At 41.3% G+C, this 26,076-nt stretch overlaps 1 protein-coding gene across 6 annotated transcripts; it reads right to left on the reverse strand.

Annotated features, from left to right (window-relative positions):
- Positions 1-4,208: 4,208 nt before the first annotated feature.
- On the reverse strand, positions 4,209-25,011 carry MICU3 (Mitochondrial calcium uptake 3). 6 transcript variants are annotated; one of them, XM_089570797.1, is made up of 13 exons: positions 24,544-25,010; positions 24,331-24,475; positions 24,033-24,143; positions 23,880-23,927; positions 23,740-23,822; positions 21,139-21,219; positions 19,907-19,978; positions 17,472-17,501; positions 13,947-14,050; positions 12,007-12,184; positions 10,004-10,112; positions 7,735-7,892; positions 4,209-4,491 (listed from the first exon to the last, which is right to left on the reverse strand). In XM_089570797.1, the coding sequence occupies exons 1-13, from the start codon at positions 24,775-24,777 to the stop codon at positions 4,420-4,422; spliced, it is 1,425 nt and encodes a 474-aa protein (XP_089426923.1). In that variant the 5' UTR covers positions 24,778-25,010; the 3' UTR covers positions 4,209-4,419. The 6 variants fall into 6 exon arrangements, with proteins under 6 accessions (XP_089426923.1, XP_089426925.1, XP_089426924.1 ...); XM_089570799.1 differs by lacking the exon at positions 21,139-21,219 and having other exon boundaries at positions 24,544-25,011; XM_089570798.1 differs by lacking the exon at positions 17,472-17,501 and having other exon boundaries at positions 24,544-25,008.
- Between the last annotated feature and the right edge of the window lie 1,065 nt (positions 25,012-26,076).

The following is a 26,076-nucleotide window of genomic DNA, read 5'->3' on the forward strand; positions in this document are numbered from 1 at the left end:
AAGACGCGCGTCGCAACAACCGCGTCCGCCGGAACGGACGCTGGCTAAAAAATACAGATACACGGCCGCAGCCCGAGGGCTGCAAACCGAATGCCACAGATAGATGCCGAAACGCCTCCTCTCTGGGCTGTTGCAAAACGGCTCCACTGACGCTTCCACTGGGCCAACACCAGGCGCACTTAACAGTACAGTGAGTAGTACGGAGACGCCCTTGTTGGAAAGGTCTATATATCCGTGACAATGCTCCAAAACATGACAGCTGCCCAAATGGGAAAATGATTATTGAAAGACCAGACTTTGACTCTATATGAGGTTACCAGGATAGCCTGCCCTGCCCCTCAGACTCCATGCCCTCAGATGCTGCATAGTACGAAAGTCAGTTTCCTTCAATCACATCAACCGATCCTCTAAATGATGGTGTATGCCTTAATTATCCACTGCAAAATAAAGAATTTGGCAGCAAATGCAATTAGCTTACTACGCACATCATGATTAATAAGGAAGTGCTATAGGAATTAATCATTTCAAATCCAGCAGATGCATCATAAAAGCATCACTTATTGAGAACGCAGAATGTACAAAGGTAGACCAAAAAATAACACAGTATCCACTGTAGTTCAATAACGGTAAGCACTAGGAAAATGAAATTTTGTGCATTTAGTCTTTTACCACCCAACCTATACCTAATTTTCATTTTCTGTGGGTGATCAATGCGACACGTACTTCTATGCCAACATGCAGTGATTTAATTCCTCAACAAATGCAGGGCTGACTCAGCAACATCAATCCACGGTAAGTTGTAGCCAGTCTATAGTGACAACAGAACAAATTGAAATAATGTGTTGTGTTTCGATTGCTTCAGATGTTTTGGTGTGGTGACTGCAACATACAGAACTAGTCATGTTCAGGTATATCATCAACTGTCACAACTGATGAAAAGTTGAAAAACGCATCAGTCAAACTCCTCCAAAATAACAGACGCACACCACAAGACACATCAAGAAGCACACAGGTATGCAAAAGAAGCTGTATTAACACGAATATTTGGAATATACGAACATTTGTGCTCACTGGGTTCCACAGCTCTTGACAAGGAAGATGATGCAAATCGTGAAGAATTTGTATGATGATCTAAAAGTTTCTCTGGGGATTGTCCACAATGCTTTCATGGAGTCATCATGTGTGATAAAACCTGGCTGTTTCATTTAAATCCTGAAACCGAAAGGCAGTCGGTGGAATGGAGGCATCCAGGACCTCTATATTGAAAGAAGCTGTGACTGGCCAGATCATGCAACAAACTGATGGTGACGTTCTTTTGGAATAACAGGGGAGGGTGATTTTCATAGAGATTCTAGGATGTGGAACGACCATTACCAAAGAACAATACTATTCGTCCTTGGACAAGGTGCAGGGTATCTAATCAACAAAGAGGCCAGAGTTACATGCAAGGGAAATCAAGTTGCATCACGATAGCACAAGACTGTATGATGTATATGATGTATATTACACTTCACAAGATTGGCCAAATGGGAGGGACAGTAGTGCTACAACCTCCATGCAGTTCTCAACTAGTGCCATCAGATTTCGATCTGTTTGGACGACTGAAAGCTCGTCTGCGTGGGAAACAGTTTTGAAATGACGAGCTCATTGCGAGTGAAAAAATCTCAAGAGTTTCACAAATGAGCATTCGTGTCATGGAAACAAAGATGGTTGCGGTGCACTGAATCAAATGGATCATATACTGAGTGACATTTCCAAAGGACCACTGCTTCTACCTACAAAATATCATTTCCCTAGTGCTTGCCATTATCAAGCTAGAGTGGATTATAGAAATATGTATATCTATGGGCCAAATAAAAATATGTAATAGAAATACCTATGGGACCTATAGGAATCTGTCAGAATTTTTGCATGTGTTTCTTTTTGACCGACTTGTGTATGTCGCAAATACTAAAAAGTGAAACTGCATTCTGACAGTCAGTAAGCAAGATGTCTTACTGCAGGCACTCACAGTAATGAGCGCTTCAGTGAGTGGGCAAGTTGGTGGTTCACCATCATGCTACAGAGGTGGACACACAGAATAGTGCCTTGTTGGGTTTGTCCTGTGTTCAGGTCTTGTTCACCATTTGTATACTAGTACTGCAATTAACTGTATGATTACTAGGGACACAGTGCCTCCTGCAGCATTACTAGCAAAAGTGAATAAAGTTAAACCATGTATGACAAACAATATTGGCTATCAAAGCTGTTCATTAAAGACTCTGATTTCAAGTCACTGAAGCCATATTAAGAACGAACAGGTGGGGGTGTTGGTACTGGTTCACGGAAGACACCTAGCTCAAACAAGACAAAACATAGATCGAAGCAGAAGACAAGTACTACTCTCAGCTGATGTTTGCTGGCTAAACAAATGAGAATACAGATCTGAAACAGCCAAAATAATAAGAAGCTAAACAAAATAGCCCAGTGTAAAAAGCACATAAAAACAGAATTACTTCACTTCTTCCAATATTCTATGCAATAACAACACAACTACCCAACTACACAAGATTCAGCATTTTTCTGTATGAACTATATAGGCTTTCAAGACTTCACAAAATATTTTACACCAATGTTTGTAGAGGATGCACCCATTTTGCAACATGGCACGAGAAGTACACTTCCCAAAGTGTATGACCAGAGCCTACACTTTGCTCAGTGCTTCACCTTGTTCGTGCCACATGTTCACCCACACACTGTCATTTCTCATGTCTAAAGAGTAGAGAGTTTCTCATTTCTGCATACTGCGACTAAAGGGCCTTCCACTATACATCCCTTGCCCATCATGCAGTAAGTGGTCTCTGCCTCATGCACATCTTACGTGAAAAACAATATAGAAACTGGAGAGTAGATAAAGGAGATCTATTGCTTCGATATAAGCATGGTTCACATTTTTAAAATAAACCAAGTTATGTGGAACAGCCAGTAACAACTCCTTTAGCCATGGCGCATGACAGTATATTTCCATGTCCTTTATATACACCTTAGCAGCAAATTCTTAAGGTAACTGCACTCCCTACCACATGCTTGTTTTAGTACAATTAGTACAACACATGCTCAGAATACGAGATCGTTTTCAGCTGGATGCTAACAACATTTTTTCAAACCGTGTCAATAATTACCATGCAAGCTAGAATGAAAAATGGCACCATTTAGTACCTGGCCAAGTGCTGCAGATGTTTTATTTTTTGATATTGTGACGAAGACGAAGCTGGCAGTGGCGCGGGACGGAGCGCCCGCGCTAGGCCAGCGGCCATTAAATCATCTAATAGCCATCGTTCACCACGCCTCATTCTTCAGCTGGCCGCCACGTTACATTTGGTGTGAGGTGCTGGGGTCCCTTCATCGCCATCCTGGTCACGGACCTTCGGCATCCCGGGCCTGCCGTGGACGTCGGCCGTGAGTACCTGGTCAGCGCCGCACGGCCGTGCCCCAGCCCGCCCGACCTGAACCGACCTCGCCGCTCAACCCAGCCCCGTCCCCCGCCCGGACCACACGACACAACGACCCAAGACCCCACCGACCCAAGACCACACTGACCCAAGACCCAAACGTGCAGACACCGCCCGCCCCCCCCCCCCCCCCTCCCCCCCCCCGCTGTTCGGTGCATCCAGAGACCTCGGCCGTCAGCTCCTGGCACCCTACGGCACGGATGCTTCGTGGACCGGGACTCATTCTCTCATCTTTCTCATCATGGCGGCCAGCACTGCACCATCTTCTACATATTGTTCGATCCTTCACTCAAGACCATCGCCACTTCGCTGTCTGTTCGTCACCGATCGGGACAATCGCTCGGAGGCCCCGGGTAGTGTGACGAAGACGAAGCTGGCAGTGGTGCGGGACGGAGCGCCCGCGCTAGGCCAGCGGCCATTAAATCATCTCATAGCCATCGTTCACCACGCCTCATTCTTCGGCTGGCCGCCACGTTACAATATCATCAGCTGCTTTTGGAATATACATCACCACCAAATTTCTTCACTTGTTTTGCAGGCACAGGATCAGCCAGTAAATAATTCACTGTCAGGGTGAACCTATCTTAACCACTGTCTTGCCATCATCTACATGACAAATATAATGTGCATTTCTTATGAGATACATATGCTTGCATTGAAGTTAGCTGTTTTTGTCATAAGACTAAGATAAAGATGTTGGACCATATATACATCACAAAGGTTTTTATATTCATTTATTATGTTTGATAACACAACAAGTCTTAGTAAACAACACACAATAAATACTCACCGCAATAATTACATTATTAACATTGTCTAGCAAACATGAAATAAAGGAAACATTTAACTTTAAACTCATAAATATATTCCATACAGCTAACACATTTAAAAATTTATGTCATCTGTAAAGGAAGCACTGGACAAGCTTCTAATGGCTTCGAATCTCTTCTTTGATGCAAATCTTGAATGCATCCCACCCTTCACTTGATATCAGATGAGACTGCGAATAAAGAAAACAACATTATTATTGGTCTTAAATACATGCACTCAAATATACGCACTCAAAAGCGTAGGGTGTAAGTAATATACAGCATGCAGTAACTTTTTCACTGAAGTAACAGACAGGAACTATGGTGAAGCAACAGTCTCACCAAAGACAACTTACTTTCTGCTCAATATGTTCATATAAGTATTCAGTTTTTTTTATTAGTGTTATGAAAGTGTAAATTTAGAGTAAATGCGACTTCAACTAAACACACACAACCTTACCCAGAGTCCACAACTCATCATCAGATAACAAATAAAAAAAAAATGAAAAGAAAAGCTACGCATCCCTTGACCAGCTGTGAACAGAACTACTGATTTAACAACCCAGCAATTTTTTCATGGTACCCCAGAATGCCTCACAAGTGCACAGTGCAGCTTGGGCAAAGAATGTACTGACGGTAGCCCACACTCAAAATAACAAACGCTGCTGGCATCATGTAAGATGCATGTTGTAGTCAATGATTTGGCTGCACACCATCTGGATAGATAGCATAATCAAGCTGATTAAATTTATAAATCACATACTAGTTCCTGTGACAATGGTGCACGTTGAATGAAGCAATTGCTTGGACTTCACATTGATAAAGCCAATGACGGCTGCATTGGGCATGCAAAGTAAAATGTGTATGGCGAATGCTGATTCCCACTGTAGCCCTCAGCCATTTCAGTTTTAGCTCCATTTCTGGCTGAAAGGTAGGTTTCAAGCCTGTCTTTTAAATGAGTATGAGGGGACAAACCATGGACCAAAGGTACGTAGTAAGGACCTATCCGAGAAAAAATAAAATGGCTCATACAGATTAAAAGAGATATATACATTTATTGTCCTTTGCCACCTCCCAAAGAAGGCATTGTTGGAGCCTCACATGTATATCTTGCCTGGTCACAGACCAAGCTTCTGTTTTGCTAAAGAATTTGGTTCTAGGCCTTTAAAGGACTATGGGCACCAAATGTTTTGCTTGCGTGTTTTCTTCTTTCAAGATGTGTTAGACATCGGTATACATGGCGCACCCCACGGTATTCGTCTAAGACTGCTAAATAATTTATAATTAAATATCTTCTGGATGCTGTTTCGGTTTTGGTTTCAACTGCCGAACGATGGCTGTGATGTGCAGTTGATGTTTAGGTAGGTCTCGTGAGGAATGAAAATGCTACTGCATAATTGACTATAGATCATTTTTTGTCACTCCAGATCTTGAAAGAGGCTGGCTTAAGTGTTGTAGTGAATTAAAGCTACATTTCAGCTGTTATATCACAATTTTTTAGTGCATCATGTGACCTGAACACCAACTGCACGTCACAGCCATCATTCGGTTGATGAAACCAAAACCACAACACCTTGAGAGAAGAAATTCAATTATAAATTATTTAGCGGTCGCAGGCGAGACCACGGGTAGTCTAATGCATCATTTAAAACAAAACATGCAATAAAACTAGGTGTCTATAGTCATTTAAAGCTTTCCACAAACACTAAATTCTGGAATGTACTGCATCCTACAGAATTATATAATATAAATTCAACAAAATGCGTGCTTCTTTGAAATGAGCTGAGCGTTACGTAATCCTGTGCGGTATCAGAAGAGGCCTGTATATGTATACTTACGAACGTAAACGTCTTGTACTGAAATGCAGAGCAATTATGAACATAATATTTGTGAAGCATCACATGTACCACAAATTGTACTACACAGTGGTCAAAGCAGGTGGATGACTTAGGACATAGAAAGGGAATACACAAGAGTATGAAGGTTTGTGAAAGTAAAGACAAAGGAAAAAAAAAATCGTTTAAGCTCCTTTTCCTCCCCTATGGCAAAGCAAAGTGGTCTAGACCCAAACACCAGATATGCTTTCAAATGCTTAGAATGTGTTATAACTTGCAAAACTTTATCTAACACTAGAACTGTTTCGGCAAGCAGCGTACTAGAAGCAGTTTAGGTGGCGCAAAGACGTCTCCAAAGGCGAGAAACATTCGCCCCTATTTTCCTCACCGTCCTTGAGATGGCGCTACTGGGAGTTGGGCTGTCCACGCCCACTGTCAGGACCTGTTCCATCCTATGTACAATGCTATGAACTCTGATGCAACAGCACAGATTTACACAACTTAAGATGGCAAAGTTAATGTCGCACGGCATTTTTGGCATCATTGAACATCTTAGTGCACCAAGCAAATAATGGCACTGTAATAGGGAGTAATTAATCATTGACATCCACCCTATCCTACCATTCATTAACAATTTTATTTCCACCTTCTCTCACCTCTACTTCGTTCCTTCCATCTGATTTACTATTTTCTTTGCAGCCAAAGCAAGCATTAAAACACTTGTGAGGAAGCAAAGTGAACAGCAAAGGTTTTGGCAGAGGGCCAGCATTGAGTGAAAAATAACACAGTGGGGGGACGCGGTAAGCCCAATACACAGTGACGCCCTCCCTTGGCATGCTAGGAACTTCGTACAAGCGTACTACATGGTGGCTGCATAGCAGAGGCATGCCGTTGTATCAACCAAAATACTTCTAGCACCGCGCTGGCAAGCACAAGCTTCAAAAGTAACAAAACTCCCCCTTTCATGTGATTTGTTTGTGTTCATATTGGATGTTACAATACTCTGCAAAACAATGCATTTTATGGGGTGTTCCAAAAGTAAAAATTAAGATACAAGACAACTGCAAAAGAATTAGAAATAACTTCAATTAATGAAATTATAATCGAGCTGTGCATTACGCAGGTTGTGCAGCTATGATCTGCTTATCATGCACCTAAAGAAAAACACATTCACCACCCAAGCACTGCGTGCTGCCATATGTACTTATGCTACATGGTATTGGGTTAACTTCAAAATTACAATGCACAACACACAGCACTCTCAAACACAAACATGAACATAGAACTTTGAGAAGGTGTAACACCTAGTAGTTTACAAATGATGTCTGCGTTTTTTAACCTCATCACTCCATCTCTCCATTGCAATGACAAAGTTTTAGTTATTAACAAGGGCAGCGAGTCTCGCTTGAGGTCAGCCACGGGCACGGATGTTCACATGCATAAACACAAGCACACTCATGCACACCTTGCCCAGTGAGACAAACCAAAAGCAAAAAAAATGCACCTCAAACTCCTTCTCAAAATACTGCCCATGTTTTGGCGGTGATATCACAGCCGTTGGCTAGAAAGTAACCAGGTTTAGCACTAAGCTTTCCTCACCCTCAGCCCACGGTGCAGGCGGTCTCGCATAATGGCGATGAACTCTTTGTATGAGAGGAACCCATCTCCGTCCGAATCAAAAATCTGGAACACTGTGTCCACGAGGTAGGGATCCAGGCTGTGGCCAGTGCAAATCTTGACTGCTCTGTGGAACTCCTCTGCGTAAGAAAGCAAGATCAAATTAGCAAGACAGAACTGAAAGCAGCATTAAAAAAGAATACCCATGCAGCTCATACTGATAGTTCATCCAGGTGACTCCTGTGCCTGAACACTGTGTTACACTACAAGGGCTTTTGTCTCTTTTTGCTACTTTAATGCATTTACTGTGCCATTATGATAGCATTATTTTTTACCACAGGGTAGTTGCATTTCAATGCAAAAAGACCACCATCCTTGCGACACACCTAAAGCGGTTGTTTCAGGTATCTACTGACTTAAAAACTGGATGAGTGGAGCAATTAATGTCTTCAGTCTACATTATGGCATACTTAAAATCTATCACAAGAAAATCTTTCATCAGACACGCACATAGAGAGCTTAATTTTTATTTGGAACCTGCGAGAGACGAGGAGAACATCTGAAATCGTTTCAGAAGGTCTCCTCATGACTGATGTATAGCAAATTACTTCAAAGCTCTGAAGTAAGAAAGAAACTTAATCTCATGCTCCAAAAATCTGCAGCAGCGGGTATGTTATGCCAGCTATAGTGAAAGGCTCAGAAACAAGCCATGACACTCTTTCTATTATATATGAGCCCAAATGCAGGGCCATGTGCAAAAGCACCAAATTTGGTGCCTTAAATGGTGGAACAGCAATTCTGTAATGCCTGAGAAAGACGAAGAAACTCACTATATATTTATTCTACATTGTGAAATTAAGGGGACAAAGAGCTGAGAAAAAGTCTGCAAGGCTGCTTCAGAAAGGCAACCATTCCTCGCAAGCTGACACTCTAAAAAACTTCTGGACTTGTATTCTGAAACTGCTCACAAAGGGGACATGTCCACTTTAATTGGCTTTGATTGGTTTGAGCCCTGAATGCGGAGGTGATGGCGGCATGACGATAGGCGAGTCTATCCTGTTACATCACCTCAGCTGAAGCTGCACTTGTCACAGCATAATGGTAGTACTGCGAAAGCGAATGTTGCAAAAATGATTGTTAAGCAGTAATGATTCATATTAAGACATTCGAGGGCAGAAAGGAGTGTCTGTGACCGATTTAAAGGAGATGCGAGCTTCTACGCACCTAATGTACTACAAGACAATAATGGTGGGTTAGGCCTTTTTGGAGCAAGGGAAAGTGTCTAGTTTAAGGCATGCCTATTTAGAAATGCCCAGTTAACAGGCACCCTTGTCTTTGTCCCTAAACTGCAAACAAAGACAATTTATGCACAGTAGCAAATGTGTCTGAGTTAAAGAAGAAGCAAGCAATGTGATGAACGACATAATAAAGGTTCAAGCCACGATGAATAAGATGTGCACATCATTTGCCGCAGTTCTGAGCTGGAAAACAGTTTTTGCACTGATAGCTACTAATAGACCCTTCCAACCTGACTGCTGCCATACTGCTGGCTGGACTGCCCTTGGTTCCTGGAGCTACCAATCCACCACACCTGCGGAAGGAGCATGCAGCAGTTTGCCCAGGGAGCGGTTGGTAGTGCCAGTCCAATGAGCAATATGACAGCAGTCAGGTGATGATGATAATGATGATTTATTGGCCAGTCCCTTTGTAATACATGGACATGCACTGTCTGTCCCGGACAGTTAAAAAAAAAAACACATAAACAGGAGGAGACTGTGTAAGGCCAGCTTGCTGGAGGCTTCTCTGGCTTCGTAACTAGAAAAACTGAGAGCATGCAGGGCTTCATTTGTCACCGCTCCAAGGCAGTCCACAGCGATTCCCACTTTCGAATCACTGGCATCGTTGGAAAGGTCTACAGCGCCATCTGTAGCTGCGAAGGTGAAACGCATTTCCCACCCTGCTGCAACTCTTCCACTGCCTTCATGGCTAGCATTTCACCCCAAACAGTACTGGCATAGTACTGTGCAAGAAAATTTTTTACGGTCTAGCGTAGCCACAGATAAAGTACACTTCCAACCGATTCTAAATCAGATGGGTAAGTACCTCATCCAAGCATAGCAATAAAATGCAAAACCAACCCCCAAACACCGCTACTATGTGGAACTTGTACCCTAACAAGCCAGCAGCAAAGCTGGAAGAAGAATTTAAACCCATCGTCCAGTAGCCTGCACAATGAAATGAGAATGTGTACCTTGTGATATTGGCTTATTGGCATATGTGAACATCCTCATGGCAATGGAGAAGTCATCCAGGTTGTTCAGAAACTGGCAGAACGCTTTGAACTGGTCAAACGTAATTCCCTGTGAGCAGGAAAAATGCAAGTTCACACCAGTGTAAGTGTGAGCAGAGCTGATAGCCACTGAATGCTACTTCTGGTGAGTTTACCAATACCTGTTCCCAGCAATGAAAAAGAAAAACTATCGATGCTGCATTGTGTTAATAGCTATAGAAATACGCAGTTGTAACTCACTACAGCACTTAAACCAGCCTGTTTTAAGAGCTAGAATTACAACAAACAATGTGTTATCAGTTATGGTGCCATTTTTCTGGCCTCACGTGACCTAAAGTTCAACTACATGCAACTGATTTTGTTCGGTTGATAAAACCGAAACTGAAATAGCGTCCAGGAAAAATTCGGTTGTAAATTATTTAGCGGTCATAGGCGAATACCAAGGGGTACTCCATGTACAGCAATGTCTCATGCACCATTTGAAAGAAGAAAGCACGCAAGCAAAAATTTGGTGTCTATAGTCCTTTAAGGTTGGGTGAGACTTTGTTTTGTCACAAAAAATCTTCAGATTTCGCAACCTTCTGATAGCACATTTATTTCGCAGCTTCAAAAATGCTTTTTTGATCCTTTTGCATTGTCATGTTGAGTGAAAAAGCGGAAGCTTTCGGAGACTGCATTTGTACTTTTCTCAAAGCAGCATTTTTGGAGGTTTATGCGCTGTCTTTACCAAAAGTAATAAGGCAACGGGGTTTGTTTCTCAGCCATGTACTGGAACCCATGTGCCATGTAGTGGAGCCCTTATGGCATCCATAAATCTGTATAATGTAGGGACAACCCCTGTCGTCACCTTTTGGAACCTTTTAGCCTCAAGGGGTGCTGTGCAGCCTCCACTATACAGCTGAGAAGCAAACCCTGTTGCCTGGTTACTGTTGGCAAAGCAATGACTATAAATTTTTTACAGGAACTATAAGGTGTACATGACTGGAAGTAGAATCAATAGCCAAAGTAAATTTGTATTTTTATTACTAAAAAGAGAACCATTCATGGGTGGCAATTTTATTGTACCAAGAAAGGAAAAAGAGACATGAATCCATTTTTTGCTCAAAGCGTATAATTTTAGTCCTAGATGTGGAGTAAATGTTCATACTCTCAAACTAAACTTCAGAACTCTGCATTCAGTAGATTTCAATAAAAAAATATAAACACAATAATAAACAATACTACAAGAAATGTTAATCTAGTTTCGAGCTCTAATGCAAGTTATGTCCAATCAGAATGTCAGCAAATTCTATTACCCCACAGCTTTTATGCACTCTACTCAACAAGCAATTTTCAAAAACTTTTAACCCGCAGAGTTCACATGGGTTCCTCCAGCCCATCCAGACACTCAATAGCACTGGCGCATAGGCATTTACATTAACATAACTGAAAAATCCTAATCTAGCAGAACCTTAGCTTGCATTTTACCCTGCTCAAACAAGACCTGTTGAATCTGCCCTTTGCACTGGGAGATGTTTGCGCTTTCAGTCCACATAGCTCAGCAGAGTGAGAAGGTAGAAGGCACACACCATGCTGATTCAGATCACTTGGTACTGAGCGAGTTGGTTCATTTTAACTAAAACTGCCAGCTGGCAAAACATGAGACAAGAAAAAGTACACAGAGGACAACACGAAGGACGATGTGAAGGATAAGTGACAAGCACACTCCTTCGCGTACTTCCCCATAACCCATGTTTTTCCAGCTAGCAATGCCAGTTGATTTAAGTTATCAGGGCCCTCCAAAAAACCTCAAAGATCTACGAACGAATGTTCTAATACATTGTAGCTCTTGTAATACCACTTCTCAAGGCAAGCACAGAAGCCAAATCCCCATCAAAGAAGGTGCAGCTGCAACAATATTCCTCTAATGCTCAAAGTAGTGGCAGTATTGTTGCAGCAATGAAAAAACCAGTCGGGCCACTGACCTTCTCCTCTGGGATGCGGTCCTTGACCCTGTCTATGTAGCCTTCATAGTTGGCACTGTGGATGTATGTGTAACGAAGCAGGATGCGTGCGAAGTCTACCTCCGAGATTGTGGGCATTCCTCGAGAGAACTCTGTGAACTCTAGCTCTAGCACTTCTGTCTGCAGGTTGTCCATGAACCTGCACGGTAATCCCACAAAGAGGAGTTCGCGGAATGAAAAGTACTCGCTGAGGCATGTGGGCATCCCTACTAGTGCATTGCTGTCTAAGCAACAGTCGATGGAAGGTAATGCATTAGTTTTCGGGAAAGAAAAAGTGCAGCAGCATCTCAATGTTAATTATTATTTGCGCACATAAAAACCTCATGGTGTAACCAAACTTCGAGTTATTAACCCTATAATGTCCAGCATATCACCTGTGATATGCAGCGTAAAAATGTTCATTTCATTCCTGCTTTCAGAGCTACATAAATTGCTAACATGCTAGAAGAAACAGTCTTTTCCAATATATTTATGAAAAAAAGATCAAAGCATCAGCTGCCACACATGAAGGATCCATGCCAAAAGATAAATATATACAAAAGCTAGACCTAACAGCAGAACAGCATAAAATTTCTGTGGTAGTAACACTGCAATGGCAGTTGATAGAGCAGTCTTGAACTTAACTCTTGATTTACTGTACATGCCTGCATGTTTGTGTACAGCTTTTTTGTCCTTAAACATTCATAAATCAACAAAATTAGTTACTTTTAATTATGCTGTAACAATATTTTTCTCAGTACACCTCCCAGTTTTTTAAATTCCTGAAAAAAAAAACATTAATGATAAGATCATGAAAGTTTATAGATTTTATTCGATGTTTTCAATGCCCGGGCATTACTGCATTAAACTGCAAAATGTTCAAGAGACGCTATAAATGACATCAAATAAATACCTGCACATAAATGTACTTTGCTCTGAACTGCAACATATACAGTAAGACCTGGAAACCCCAAACACAAATCAGTGCAGGACCCATGGCACAAGTATTCCCTCACTTGTTTGTACAGGTGCCCATAGAAGTTTTCGAAACACAGAATCCGCAGCAAAGCTTAGTTCCCTTAATACTTGGAGATGTGACACAATATTAAGGGATGCACTGTACAGGTTGCACAGGGAAGTGCAAAGCATGCCAGGAATTGAAGCTTTATCATGCCTCCCGAGTTTTCAAAACTCATAAGAGCACTTCTAGACAAATATATGTCAACACTAACAGCATTAATCTCAGAACAGCTTTTAACACAACCTATTAATCAGAAGCAAGCACTTAGGCAAAAGTTTCTATTCTAATTATTTTTAAATGCATATAAACAACCCTAAGGTGTATAGGAATACCAGTGGTTACTGCAATGAAGTACCACAACGTGCAAAGGACACAGTCTCAAATGATAAATGTCCAGAGACATTACAGGTTAAAAGGTCCTCCAAATAAATAGTTCTAAGAGGTAGGGAAGACTAAGAAATGTGCCGATTACAAAGTCCCAAAGAGAATCAACAATATTTGATACATGCCATAAAAAAAACACATAGAAAGAGTAAAGAAAACTTTCAGATTAGGTAACGAAGAGTCGCAATTGCTGATCACTTAATGATATGAAGAACAAAAAAATGACAAAAAATGTACTTAAGATATATAAATAAAAAGACACTGCATGTTATGTGAAGCACCCTAGAGTGTTAATTTTATAAGCATACATAAGCCATAAAAATGATACGAAGGCTTTCCCATCGAACTGAATAAGCAATGCAAATAAAATGCGGATACTCTGTAGCTTTAGGTTACTTTTTTTTTAAATTTCAAAACTGATTGATGGGAACTAACACTTGAATTTGTCCTTCTCAAAACTACCTCCTAGAGAAGTACAAAGAGAATTCCCAGTGAATGGCGGACAGCCTCCGCTTACCTGTGAAAGTCATCATATCTGAGCGTGTCTGAGCCTTTCTTCCCAAACAGATGCACAAGCAATGTCGTGTCCACAGGGTTAAAATCCTTATTTTCACTTTCCTCCTAGGGAAATTCCATCTTTGTCACACACACACACGATATGCATCAAAGCAGCAGGCCTATCTCAGCACATTCAGAACTAAACAACATTAAAAGTGAATTCAGTTGTGACAAACAACAAAAAAAAACTAAAAAAGGGAAACCTGAACCATGCAGTCTACATTACTACCTTTCAGTGTATTGCAAAAGTAAAATATGTGCAGTGAGTGTATATAATTTCTAGCCTCTAGTTGTGAATTTTCTATGAGACAGGCTATGAATCAAAGGTTACATTTGCTACATGAGAACGTGAAGAAATAAGAAAAAGATCAGAGTAAAGAAAAACAAAACAATGCTATGTCAGTAGCTGGATTAGTGGCAAGATACTATATACTACTGACTACATATTTAAATATTAGACAGGGAATTTTTAAACATTTAACACTAGCATTAAATGTTCCTGGTCTTCATGCTCACAATTAACATTACGTGCAAATTACATGTGCTAATCAAAGCCTTTTACAAATGCACACACACAAGTTATAGCACGTAAAACTACGACTACGACAATATCGCAATGCAGGAATGAAAGCATGACTCAAATCACAATACAAAATATTCTCTAAAGAGCACTACTTAGCATCAAAAGAGCATCTACAACAATATCTCTGAGCACAGCAAGCACTAGCCAATACAGCAGCAAAAGCGAGTGCGAAAAAAGGCGTCATGACAAATGCACCTAAATCTACACAAGCGTCAGCAGCCCCAGAGAATTAACATCAGTGAGCCACCTATCAACTAGTTGCAACCATGAGCCAGTATAATGTCGTAATTGTGCATGTTTTATTCGGTGCAAAAAATGACACAATCTGACTCTAGGTAATACCACCATACAACAGCGATTAAGTTCTTCTGAACGCAATATTATTTGTACGCATGAAGAATGCATGAAACAGTACACACACGGCAGCATGCACGATCTGACATATCAACCGATGGATACTGCAGGTGACACACAATACTACCTTTGCTGTCTGTAGCATGTTACGGCATGACAATGATTAAATTGGAAAGACGGGCTAGTTGGTGCTTTTGGATCACTGGCTGAACATGGTTACTAGTGCTAAAAAAATTCAGGAGGGCACTTTGCTGAGCTAAAGTGCGGTGAGGCGAAAGCCTTAAGCGTGGTGTTGATGCTTGTGTCACTGATGTGTGGTTAAGATGTTAAGCTTCGCCTCCAAGAGTGGAACGCGACAGTGTCTTGCAACGCTGCCAGGGAATCCACAGAACGCCATCACCCGTTCGGCTCTACGCCTTTGCTCGTCGGTAAATTGGTTTTTGAGGAAAGGAAATGTATATGTCTTGCATATCTCCATGGACAAAGGGATGAAGATGGGAGCGAAGACACCGTATTCACTAGACACACCTTTTTTCATTCCAAACCATCGAGCTGGCATGGCGGAGTGGTCAGCGTGCTCGTCTAACACTCCGGAGACCCTGGTTCGATTCCCAAACTCGACCAATTTCCTACTCGGTTTTATTTATTTATCTGGTCTGACTAGAAAGGTTATTCAGGCTAATTGCTTAACTATTATTATCCAATTAGTCATTAATTATCATGCAATTATCATAGAATGCCTTAAATCGCATTCCGATATCATATGAATGCCATCGATTAAGTATCGATTAAGTAATGATTGGCATATGTCCATATAAGGCACGTAACCAAAACGCGGACACATCTGCCGACATGGCTGCTAACGACAGCATGAGGCATTAAAGCCTTAAAAACACAAAGGACAGCGAAAGGATACCGACGGGATGATACCAGTTGATGTCTAGCGTGCGTCCCATCGGCATCTTCTCTCTCTCCCTTGTGTTTTAGCGTTAGTAACCATGTTTCAGCCAGTGAGGCATGACAATGAAATGCCAGAACACAGATGCAAATGATGTAAGAGCACAAAGATATACATGCATTCAAGCCAATATGCAACAAAGCACATTAATCAGAAAATGCAAGCTTTAAATATGCAGTGACAAGTGAAAGAGGTGGTCAAACATCAATTTCACACATGAAGATACAAGAAGCCTAGGAAATAACTTCAGAAGCGCCTGCTTGCCTGAGAGTTTTGAATGAATTCAGCACAATCAAATTAGAAGCAATGCATTCATTCTCCAGTGCTTAGGAATAGCCATAGAAATTTAGCAAACTTGGGCTTCTCAAACCGTGGCTGAGTGCCATCCAAGTTACCTGTACTGTGTAGTAATCTAGCAGCACTGCTGAAGACATCAGAAGTGCAAAGAAACAGATAACAACCCAACCTAATGCAGTACTAGCAAAAAACAATAGTTAGATATGATTACTTCTGTCATCCAAAACTGCACATACAGTTAGAAGACCGTGTAATCGCTCGCTATTCGACTCAGATGGCTTCAGCCAGTGGCAGTAGAAATGATGGAATCTTTCAAATAATATCCCAACCACAAAAAGGTTAGCAAATGGCCAAAATTTTTCTGCACACAAGTTTCAGCAACGCACTCCCAGCTAGAATCTAGCAAATCTTAAAGGTGCACTGAAGAGGAATCTGAACTTGTCTTTTTGCCACGGGAACTCGATCTACACGTTCCTAGCATTCTTAGAAACTGCGACTTATTGCCCTGTATGGCCGATTTCCCAAATTAAATCGAATTAACGGCCGGCTCCTGCCCTTTTTTTTTAATTCTGCCTCGTACGGTGGGCGGAGTCGACCAACGCGTGGAGTGCCTTTCACCCAGTCCCGTGGAGGCTTGCCGCTCTGCCATCGGCGGAGTAATACGTAGTAGTCCGTAGTAGCAAATAGTCCGCGCGTATTTTTATTTCTGCGGGCTTATTTTGCGGCTATATTATCTGCGAATGAAACTATTTATTCATGGAAATCTAAAAAACAAAATAAAGCGAAAGCAAAGCCTCCACGGAACTGGTTGAAAGGAACTTCACGCGTTGGTCGACTCCGCCCATCGTACGAGGCAGAATTCAAAAGAAAGGGCGGGAGCCGGACGTTAATTCGATTTAATTAGGGAAATCGGCCATACAGGGCAATAAGTTGCAGTTTCTAAGAATGCTAGGAACGTGTAGATCGAGTTCCCGCGGCAAAAAGACAAGTTCAGAATCCTCTTCAGTGCACCTTTAAGTACAACTGTAAGACATGTTGGGGCAGTCACCTTTACAACACTTTTCTGACATAACAAAAGGATTCTATGCACTTGTGTTTCTTAACTCCATCTGAGTTAATATAACACTGTATACCTGCTCAAAACAAATTTCGCATTCATAAGCCCCAAGCAAGCAAGAGTATCAAAGAAAAAAAAAAAAAACATTGTGGGAGAGACATGCAAAGCAGGAAGGAAGAAACTGTACGTGACATGCAAGTGACAAAGACGAGCTTTGCACTGGGAGGAGCCTTACTGGAAGCGATGATGGAATTGAGTATAATCTCTGGTGAAAGGGAAAGACGAGGCACAGGTGTTATTTCCACAACGGACATGTGTCAAGCATCTATTTTTTTTTTTCACAAGTGCAGCTTTGCAGGCAACTGTCACTGAGACAAGAGGTTTGTTGTGCTCACAACAATGAAAAACATATATACATTACAACAATCATTACAATAACGGAAAATAATGTATAATAGTATCTCCACAAGAGCAAGACCTCCTCCTTCCACTTGGCATTTACAGCAATGTAGAGCTGGAGATGACCTTATCAGGAGAACAGCCGTAAAAATTTTAAGAAATGAGTGAAACGGCCTCCAGACAAAAACATCTGTTGACAGCCTCTCCCTGTGGTAACAACCTTAAGTGGCAGATGATGTGACCTTGTAACCTTTCTATCAAGAGAAATTTAAAGCTACAGTATTTACAGGACTACGACTGCAGTTAATTTGCCTCAAAAACATCGAACTGATTTGTCAATGAACAAGAATAGTTAACTCTGTACTTCTACTTCACAGTTTTACACTCACAGCTTAAAATAATGTCGCTCCGTACGCATTCTATATGTGAGTGTTTCTTGTCCTGTTTTAGACACAGTGCACTGCACAAAACAATGAAACAGCAATGGAGGCTTTCAGTTATCTCAACGAAAGTTTCCTGCAACAGTTGCACACAATCAAATATATCTAGGTGCAGACATTCACATGAAGCTTCATCTAAGCAGCAATTTTAAATGCACAGATATAACCCTGCAGTGTAACACTGGCAACAGTGAAAACGATGCACATGATAACACAAATAAGCTGCTGCAACCAACACTTCAATGGTTCAAGTAGGCACCGAATCACAGAGTGCAGCACACAGACACAACACTGCGGACACAAGCTGAAAAGCTGAAACTAATATCAGTCCTACCACTGTTCCTTTCCAGCCACACACACAAAGCACCATCCAGCTCTCACAAATACAGTAAGCTGCTCACTTATCATGAGCTTGAAGCAAACGAGGCAGATGCAATTTAGAAAGACAGAAACAGCTAGGTGACTAGTAACCGAGACGCATTCTGTGGCCCTGGGAGGCACGAAGTCTTAGCTTTATACTTATTCCTATGGGACTCCTATTATAGTCATTGTAAAATACCTCCTACAGCTAGTTATATACCAATAAACATTTGTGCTCATTGCTTCCCAAAGGCTGTTACTGGCACTCACTATAGCACCAATGTGCCTACAGGAAAAAAATTAAGCCCTTGGCATGTTTACACATAATGCTTACCATGGGTACAGTTGATGGGTACCATGGGTACCATCTCCCACAACGTAAAAGTTTTCTGTGTCTTTATGGCGACCTTATAAAGACACAGAAAATGGTCTTTCACACCATACGTATTAAAGAAGTGAACAAGCTTCACATCATCCAGATTAAGGTCTTATAGTTTTATGCGGCTGAACATCTCAAAGCAACTCGGGCTATGAGGCACACTGTATTGGTGGGCTGTGGATAATTTCTACCACCTGGGGTTCTTTAACGTGCACTGACATCGCACAGTACACGGGTCTTTAGCATTTCGCCTCCATTGAAATGCGACCACCATGGCCGGAACTGAACCCGCGTTTTTCGGGTCAGCTGCCGAGCACTATAACCACTGAGCCACCGCAGCAGCTCCATCTACATTAAGAATAAAAGCTGTCTTGAGGTCCACTACTCTAAAATAAAGGTGGATCATATGTAAAAAATATATACGGAAAAGAAATCATTTTAAACCCAGATGGAGTCTAAGCAGGTGTAAATTCCTTCATAGTCTATTACCGACCCATCCATGAGTGTTTGCTAGCGGATGACTAGTTATAGTGCGAACGAAAACTCGAAAACATAACATAAGGAAGGTAAGATATGCAAATCTGTTTTCTTAGCCATTTCTTTTTATAGCACTTTGCAACAGTAAGATCAACAAAGTGTAGTGAAAAGCTGGATGGCACTAGCCTAACGATGACAGTAGTATTAACAAAGAAAGGCCAAAATCAAGCCTAACATATGCACTGACAGCAAAACTACGCTGTCTGTGCAAACTTCACCTTTAAGGTGCATCATACAACTACACACATGGACATTGGCCATGCTTTCATGGCAATAAATGCCAAACATAGTGTTTACTTGACCAAACATGACAGCTTGAAACAGGAAATTCCTGCACTTGTCACAGCTTAAATAAAAAATTTGTGAAAATTTAATTTAGAACACACCATGTAATTGAATGCAGTACCTGGAATTGCAACCAAACTTCACTAACAAATCACGATTATGATTTACAAGTAGATTAAACACTACGCGAAACAGAAAAAAAATGTTGTCACTGTTTAGATATGGCTCTGCTGAATGATCATTACCCGCCAGGCTTATGTGTGTTCTTACCAGCTCGGGCACATCTGCGTTTGTCTTAAGCTTCTTTCCACGTCGTGCAACCGTGCTAAATATCTTTTCAAGCTGAGGGAAAGAAGGGAATAGAAAAGAGAAGGGGGCATCATAGTGGGGTGAACAGCTCAGGTAAGACAGGAACAAAAAGCTGCTTAATCACAGGTACGGACACCACAGTGATGTAGGCTCTGGATAAGCAACATTGAATGCAGTGTTTGGCAACTGCACTCGTGGTCACAGTGCGCACAGAAAGATGTGCACTGATGCAAGTGCTTGAAGCAACATAAACACGCAACTGGTAGTAGTCAGACTGCAACACACACAGGTTGACACATTTCACTTGTCTTGCACATTTTGGATTAGGAAGGTTCTAGTGGACGACAAAGAAGGTTAGTACCCAACCATCACATGCAATTAACACTGACACTCATGCAGGCTTACTTACTCAGCTAAACAAGTGTGCAACATAAAACTTAAAACTGCAAGAGATAAAATAAAGGACTACAAGCTGCAGCAGACTGTTGCATAAATTTTTGTGTCCTACTCTGTTACTCCAGAAAAGAAACACCAATCATATCTATTCAAGTGTCTTTCTGCTCAAAATATTACTTGGGTAGTGAAAAAAAGAATTTCATTTACGAAATCATTTGCCCTATAAGATATCAATGATTTATTCAAGATTAGAAAGAAAAAAATAATTTTCAATCATGCAATGTTTTTAAGATGCACCTGATAAAGCTCTGGGTTATTGAATAGGCTTTCATGTCAAGGTACTGCATCACTATCCCTGCAATTAAACCTGCTTTTTAATAAAAAGAAGAGTGGAGATTTATTCAAGAACTCCAATAACACAACCAAATTTTCTCTGCAGAGGAACGCAGCATGCCCTCATTTGTTTAAACTGCAGAGAGCTATTTAGATGTTAAGTAGACAAAATAAGGTTATTTAAATGCAACTGTAATCATCTCTGATATGTTCAACATAAACAACACACAAAAGTTTTTGATGTCAATGTAGCTAGGAATAAAAAAAAAAATGTGATTGACACCAAACACATGCATGTCATGAGTTAATTATACAACATATAACAATGTAAATCCCAAGCATTTATATTTCCCACAAATTCAAGCTTGCCCGTGCAGAAAGCCGAAGCCAACTTTCATGCAAAGAAAAATCCTCCACAAGCCAGCAAAAAAACACTGCACCCAAACACAGCAAAACAAACTTACAACATCTGGAGGAACATCATCAAAAAGTCCAAGTTTTCCAGACTTTTTGAAAAAAAGTGCTGCTACAAGGATTTGCAGGACCTAATATTGCGTGTGTGCACACGTGCAAAAGAAAAGCAATGTAATGAATAAAGAAAAAACAAACGGGGTGAAACAGCCAAAATAAATCCAAACAACTCATTTTCTAGCATCTGAAGATCTACTACAGTCAAAATTAAACCTGATCACTTCTTGGTCGCATGCTTACACAAGCATTCGGTGCAAGCAACAGGGTCTAACTTACTGTTAACACATCATTAAATAATGCCAGTACAAATGCACTAGAAACAATGCTACATAATGTATCACTGTAGCTAGAGTTTAACTGGCATATGAATAGGGCACTTTGTTTGCGGTAGAATCAAACTTTACATCAGCATTTGCTGTCCAAGAAAATTACATGAAGCTTGAGTTCAGAATTTAAAAATTTGCATTCTTCAAGCCAATGTTACCCAGTGAGAACGCACTGTCCGATTAACTAACTGTTGCATCCTCAGAGAAAGCAAAGCCGCACACTGAAGCAAAACACACTAAGCACTACAAGACCAAAAATGAACCAAACATCTTAAAAGCCTACTATCATAGCCAAAGGCCTCATCATTCAACTGCGTATGAGGCAGGGGTCCCTGCAATAACTTCTACAGTAATATATTCCTTTCCACTTATGCATATTTTCCTCACAAAAGATTTTTGGCCCCACACAGACAATGTGAGCACACAATTGGCATGGATTACGAGAATGACATGCCACCATTCCTAGCCCAGCACAGTCCATGCTGCCTAATGTTATTTACCACATGAACAACACCATCGGGAGCTTCACGTAAGAGTTAACATATGTTTGCAGATCTAGCAAATGAATGCAGAGATGCTACAAATGGATGGGAGAGATGTGTTTTGAGAAACACAAGAATCCAATGAAGCTAAAGAATTTTAAATATCCATGACATGCTGCTTTTTTCTAAAAGGTGAGTCTGCTTAGGTCACAAATGATGTGAACGAAAAGAAACAAATGGGATTCTTTGTCGTTAGCTTTGAATCCAAGCTATATCAAAAGGACTATAGACACCTCATTTTAGTTGCATTTAAATACATGAACCACTCATGGTATTCGCCTAAGACTGCTAAATAATATATAATTGAATTATTTCTCTCATGCTGTTTCGGCTTTGGCTTCATCAATCGAACGATAGCTGTGAGGTGTAAGAAGTCTTTAGGTCACATGAGGCATAATAAAAACTGCAATGTACCGCTGACACATAGTTTTTTGCTATTCCAGCTCTTGAAGCAGGACGGCTTAAGTATCATAGTAAATTAAAAGTAGGTATCAACGAATATATTGCAGTTTTTTTCATGACTCTTGTGAACTAAACACTCTTTGCATGTCAAAGCTATTGTTAAGTTGTTGAAACTGAAACAGCATCAACAAAACCACAAGAAAAAAATTGGTGTCTATAGTCCCTCACCGAAACACTTAAATTTGGATCTATTTTTCAAGGAAACCTAAAGTATTTGACTTGAGAACATAGCCATACTTCTAGCCTTTCAGGCTCTTATGAATAGTAAATGGACACACACAAAGAAAGTCGTATGGAAGAATAAAGTTGCAGCAAAGGGTTCTGAATTGATGTTAGTTGCTTGTAGTGCTTGTTACATGCACTTTAGCCAGAATTGCAACTACAATATACACTGCACGAGGGTGCTACAGCATAACGTGGTGGCAATACTGTCACTGTAGCAAGTAAGGCAATTACTCTTTTGACATTTTGAAAATTTAGGAACCATGCTTGCAGCAGAGAAAGAAGATGCATCATTTATGGGCACTTTGCTAATATAGAAGGAAATATTATATAGAAGAGACTTTAGACGCCGTAGTGAAGGGCTCCGGAAATTTCGACCACCTAGGGTTCTTTAACGTGCACTGACATCGCACAGTACACGAGCCTCTAGAATTTCGCCTCCATCGAAATTCAACCGCCGCAGCCAGGATCGAACCCGCGTCTTTTGGGTCAGCAGCCGAGCACCATAACCGCCGAGCCACTTTGGTGGCCAACATAAAAATGAGGACATCAGCATCTCTCAAGAAGCTAGAAAAGAAGACGAAATGGTACCACTTGTGATGCTTCTAGAATATACTGCACACCCTTTGTGTGTATGGGTGTTTTTTTTAATGCGCATATAATTTTTTTAATGTGGATTTCTAAAACTAATTTTTCTTACCAAGGCTACCGCACGATGCTATTCCCTTTGAAATGAAATCGAATTATGCATTATGTGACCTACAATTATGAGAACCTTGGATACTCATTCCACCCTAACATTAATTATGAGAACCTTGGACACTCATTCCACCCTAACATTAAAATACTGGTTTCCACAGCCATGTATTTTAACAGACTGTTTTTTTATTGGGCTTGTAAAGTCAGGTTTCCATGTTTTATCTGTCTACAAAAATGAAACTATCACAAAATTTTCAACAATGTTTTACACAAAAATGTGCAGAGAGGTGCTTTCTGGCAGTCAGGAAAGGTATGTACAGGAATTATTCATGAATACACTTACCACTAAGAACTCCTGCTTATCAACTCTCTGATTACCGTCCGTGTCAAACATGTTGAAAGCGATTCTGAACCCTGACTGAGGTTCTGCAAGGAAGATGACATGATTATATCTATCCATGCGAACACACATAATGCACTTACTTGTCAGTACAGACAGCAGGAACAGGTACTCTGTGTACGAAATAATTCCTGAAAAACACAAACAAATGAAGAACAGCATTCATAATCATACAAGAAAGGCGAGCCTGCTTCGTGACTGAAGGATGAGGTATGTTTTCGGGTATGACAACTCACCGCGCTCCCTCAAGTCTCTGAACAGCTTTGTGGATCCATATTTTCTCGCTGGCGTTTGATCGAGCATGTGTTCGAGCTCTTTTTTAGAAAGCTGACGCCTATGCAGTCGGGCTGCGAGAGAGAACAAGGTTCAGAAAATGGAATCACAAAAATAAAAACATTTCTCATCGCATATATCCATGGATGTGAAAAAGATATCCGTGGCATGGAATAAAATACAGACGTTAAAACAAAAACACAGCATACATCATTATGCCGAACTACTTCTAAAGCATCAAAGTAACGTCAGTATACTCACGTCTAGGTTCCGACTCTGTCAATGATTCAAGGAAATCTTCTGGCGTCATGTAAAGCTGGCCATCATACTCGACAGAGGCGAATCGGATGAAACGTCGTTCGCGCTGCGTCAAATGCATCGTGTGTTCGGCTTCCTCCCGGTCCTCCTGAACGTTAAGAACGCTTACATGACCCAGAGAACAGAGGACACGGAGGAATATGGTCTGTAGCCTACCCGAATCGCTGCATCCCTGGCCTCCTTAGTTGGTCTCTTCGCCAGCACTGTAATCGGCCGTTTGCGCACCAGCAAGTAGGCGGCCATCGACGCGGACGCAACTATGCTGGCAGGGATACCAAAGCGAAGGGTTTTGTCGACTAAACGCTTGTGGGAGATACATCTTGACGGCTGTCGCGTTAAGTTTCGTCCAATTAACTGTACCGTAATACTACGCAAAATGGGCGTCGCCATTCCTGCGACAAGTTTTGGTTTGAATTAAGTTGCCAGACTGCATTGCCAGCTTTTTGCACTGCGGTCAAGACTGGCGGTATGAAATGCACTTCGCACATTCCAAATATTTGTGTCGGTTCCGGTCCCTTTCTTTCCTGCCTTCTTTCCTGTGGCTGGCAAAAATATAATGTATAAGAATGCGAGTGCTACCAGGTGTTATCACCAAGGTAACCGAGCGCTTCACGCGCCAATGTAGTACACAAACTCGACAGGCGCAGTCAGGATACAGTGGTCAGGATGATGATGGCGGTGACGACGACACACACATCAAAAGTTAATGACGGTCTGGAAGGTGTTTCCTTTTTTTACTTTGTCCTTGTCTTCGTGCTGTGAGGTGAAACAAGTTTAACTTGGAACTGCCTTGTCATTGCACGCGCTTCAACGTAAGGCTTAATAAAAGGTCCAAGTTTGAATTGTTTAGCTTATCGAAACTGGGGCAGGTATACGACCAGGTCTCACATACACTGTTAGCAAAAAAACACCCAAAAGGGAGTAAATGGCTTGTCCTCAAACGCACACCCAAAAAGAGGTTTTTTTTACTCCATATGTATGGTATTTTTTTATTTACTCCCTTATATGGGGGAGTTACTTTGGAGTATAAAGGGAGTTATTTTGGAGTGAAAAGGGAGTAAATTTTTTATTACCCACAGAGATGGAGCCCAAAAATGGCGTCATGTTTATTTATCCTCATTCAGGCTCATTCTTACAGCAGTGACAACAACGGAAACGGGCAGTAGCTCTGCGGGCCGCCGGCAACCCAACTTGGGAAACTGCGCTGCCCTAATGTGACCCCGCGTCACGCATTCTTTCCGCCGTCTGCTAGCCCAGCGGCGGCGTAAGCGGCAGGAGTCGTGTACGAGCTCGTTTCGTTGGCCATGTTCGTAGATAAAGGGATGTAACATTATAATCAGTAGTTCAAAACTGAAAAGGAGACGCTGGGTAGTTTTCACGGTCATGCACCACGCTATATTTAACTCAAAATCATAGCAGAAAAGATAAAAATACACCTGATGATAGTTTGGAATGGCAGTGTTTGCTTTCATATTCACTTCATTAAGGCTTGGATTTTAAATATGGCTGAGGAAAAGTGTGGCCTCATGAGCTCAATCATGAGCTCAGCGTTGACACTATGTTCTATCACAGTTCCATGTTCATGCAACACATAATCTGCTGCAACACATTTCGAAAACCACACTGAAAAAAGCCTGTGAGAATTAGGCCTAAGCGGGGGCTGTAACGCGGTGGCGAAACAAACAAAGG

Source organism: Amblyomma mixtum, chromosome 2 (genome assembly GCF_055824585.1).
Source record: "Amblyomma mixtum isolate Tamu chromosome 2, ASM5582458v1, whole genome shotgun sequence".
Taxonomy (NCBI): Eukaryota; Metazoa; Arthropoda; class Arachnida; order Ixodida; family Ixodidae; genus Amblyomma; species Amblyomma mixtum.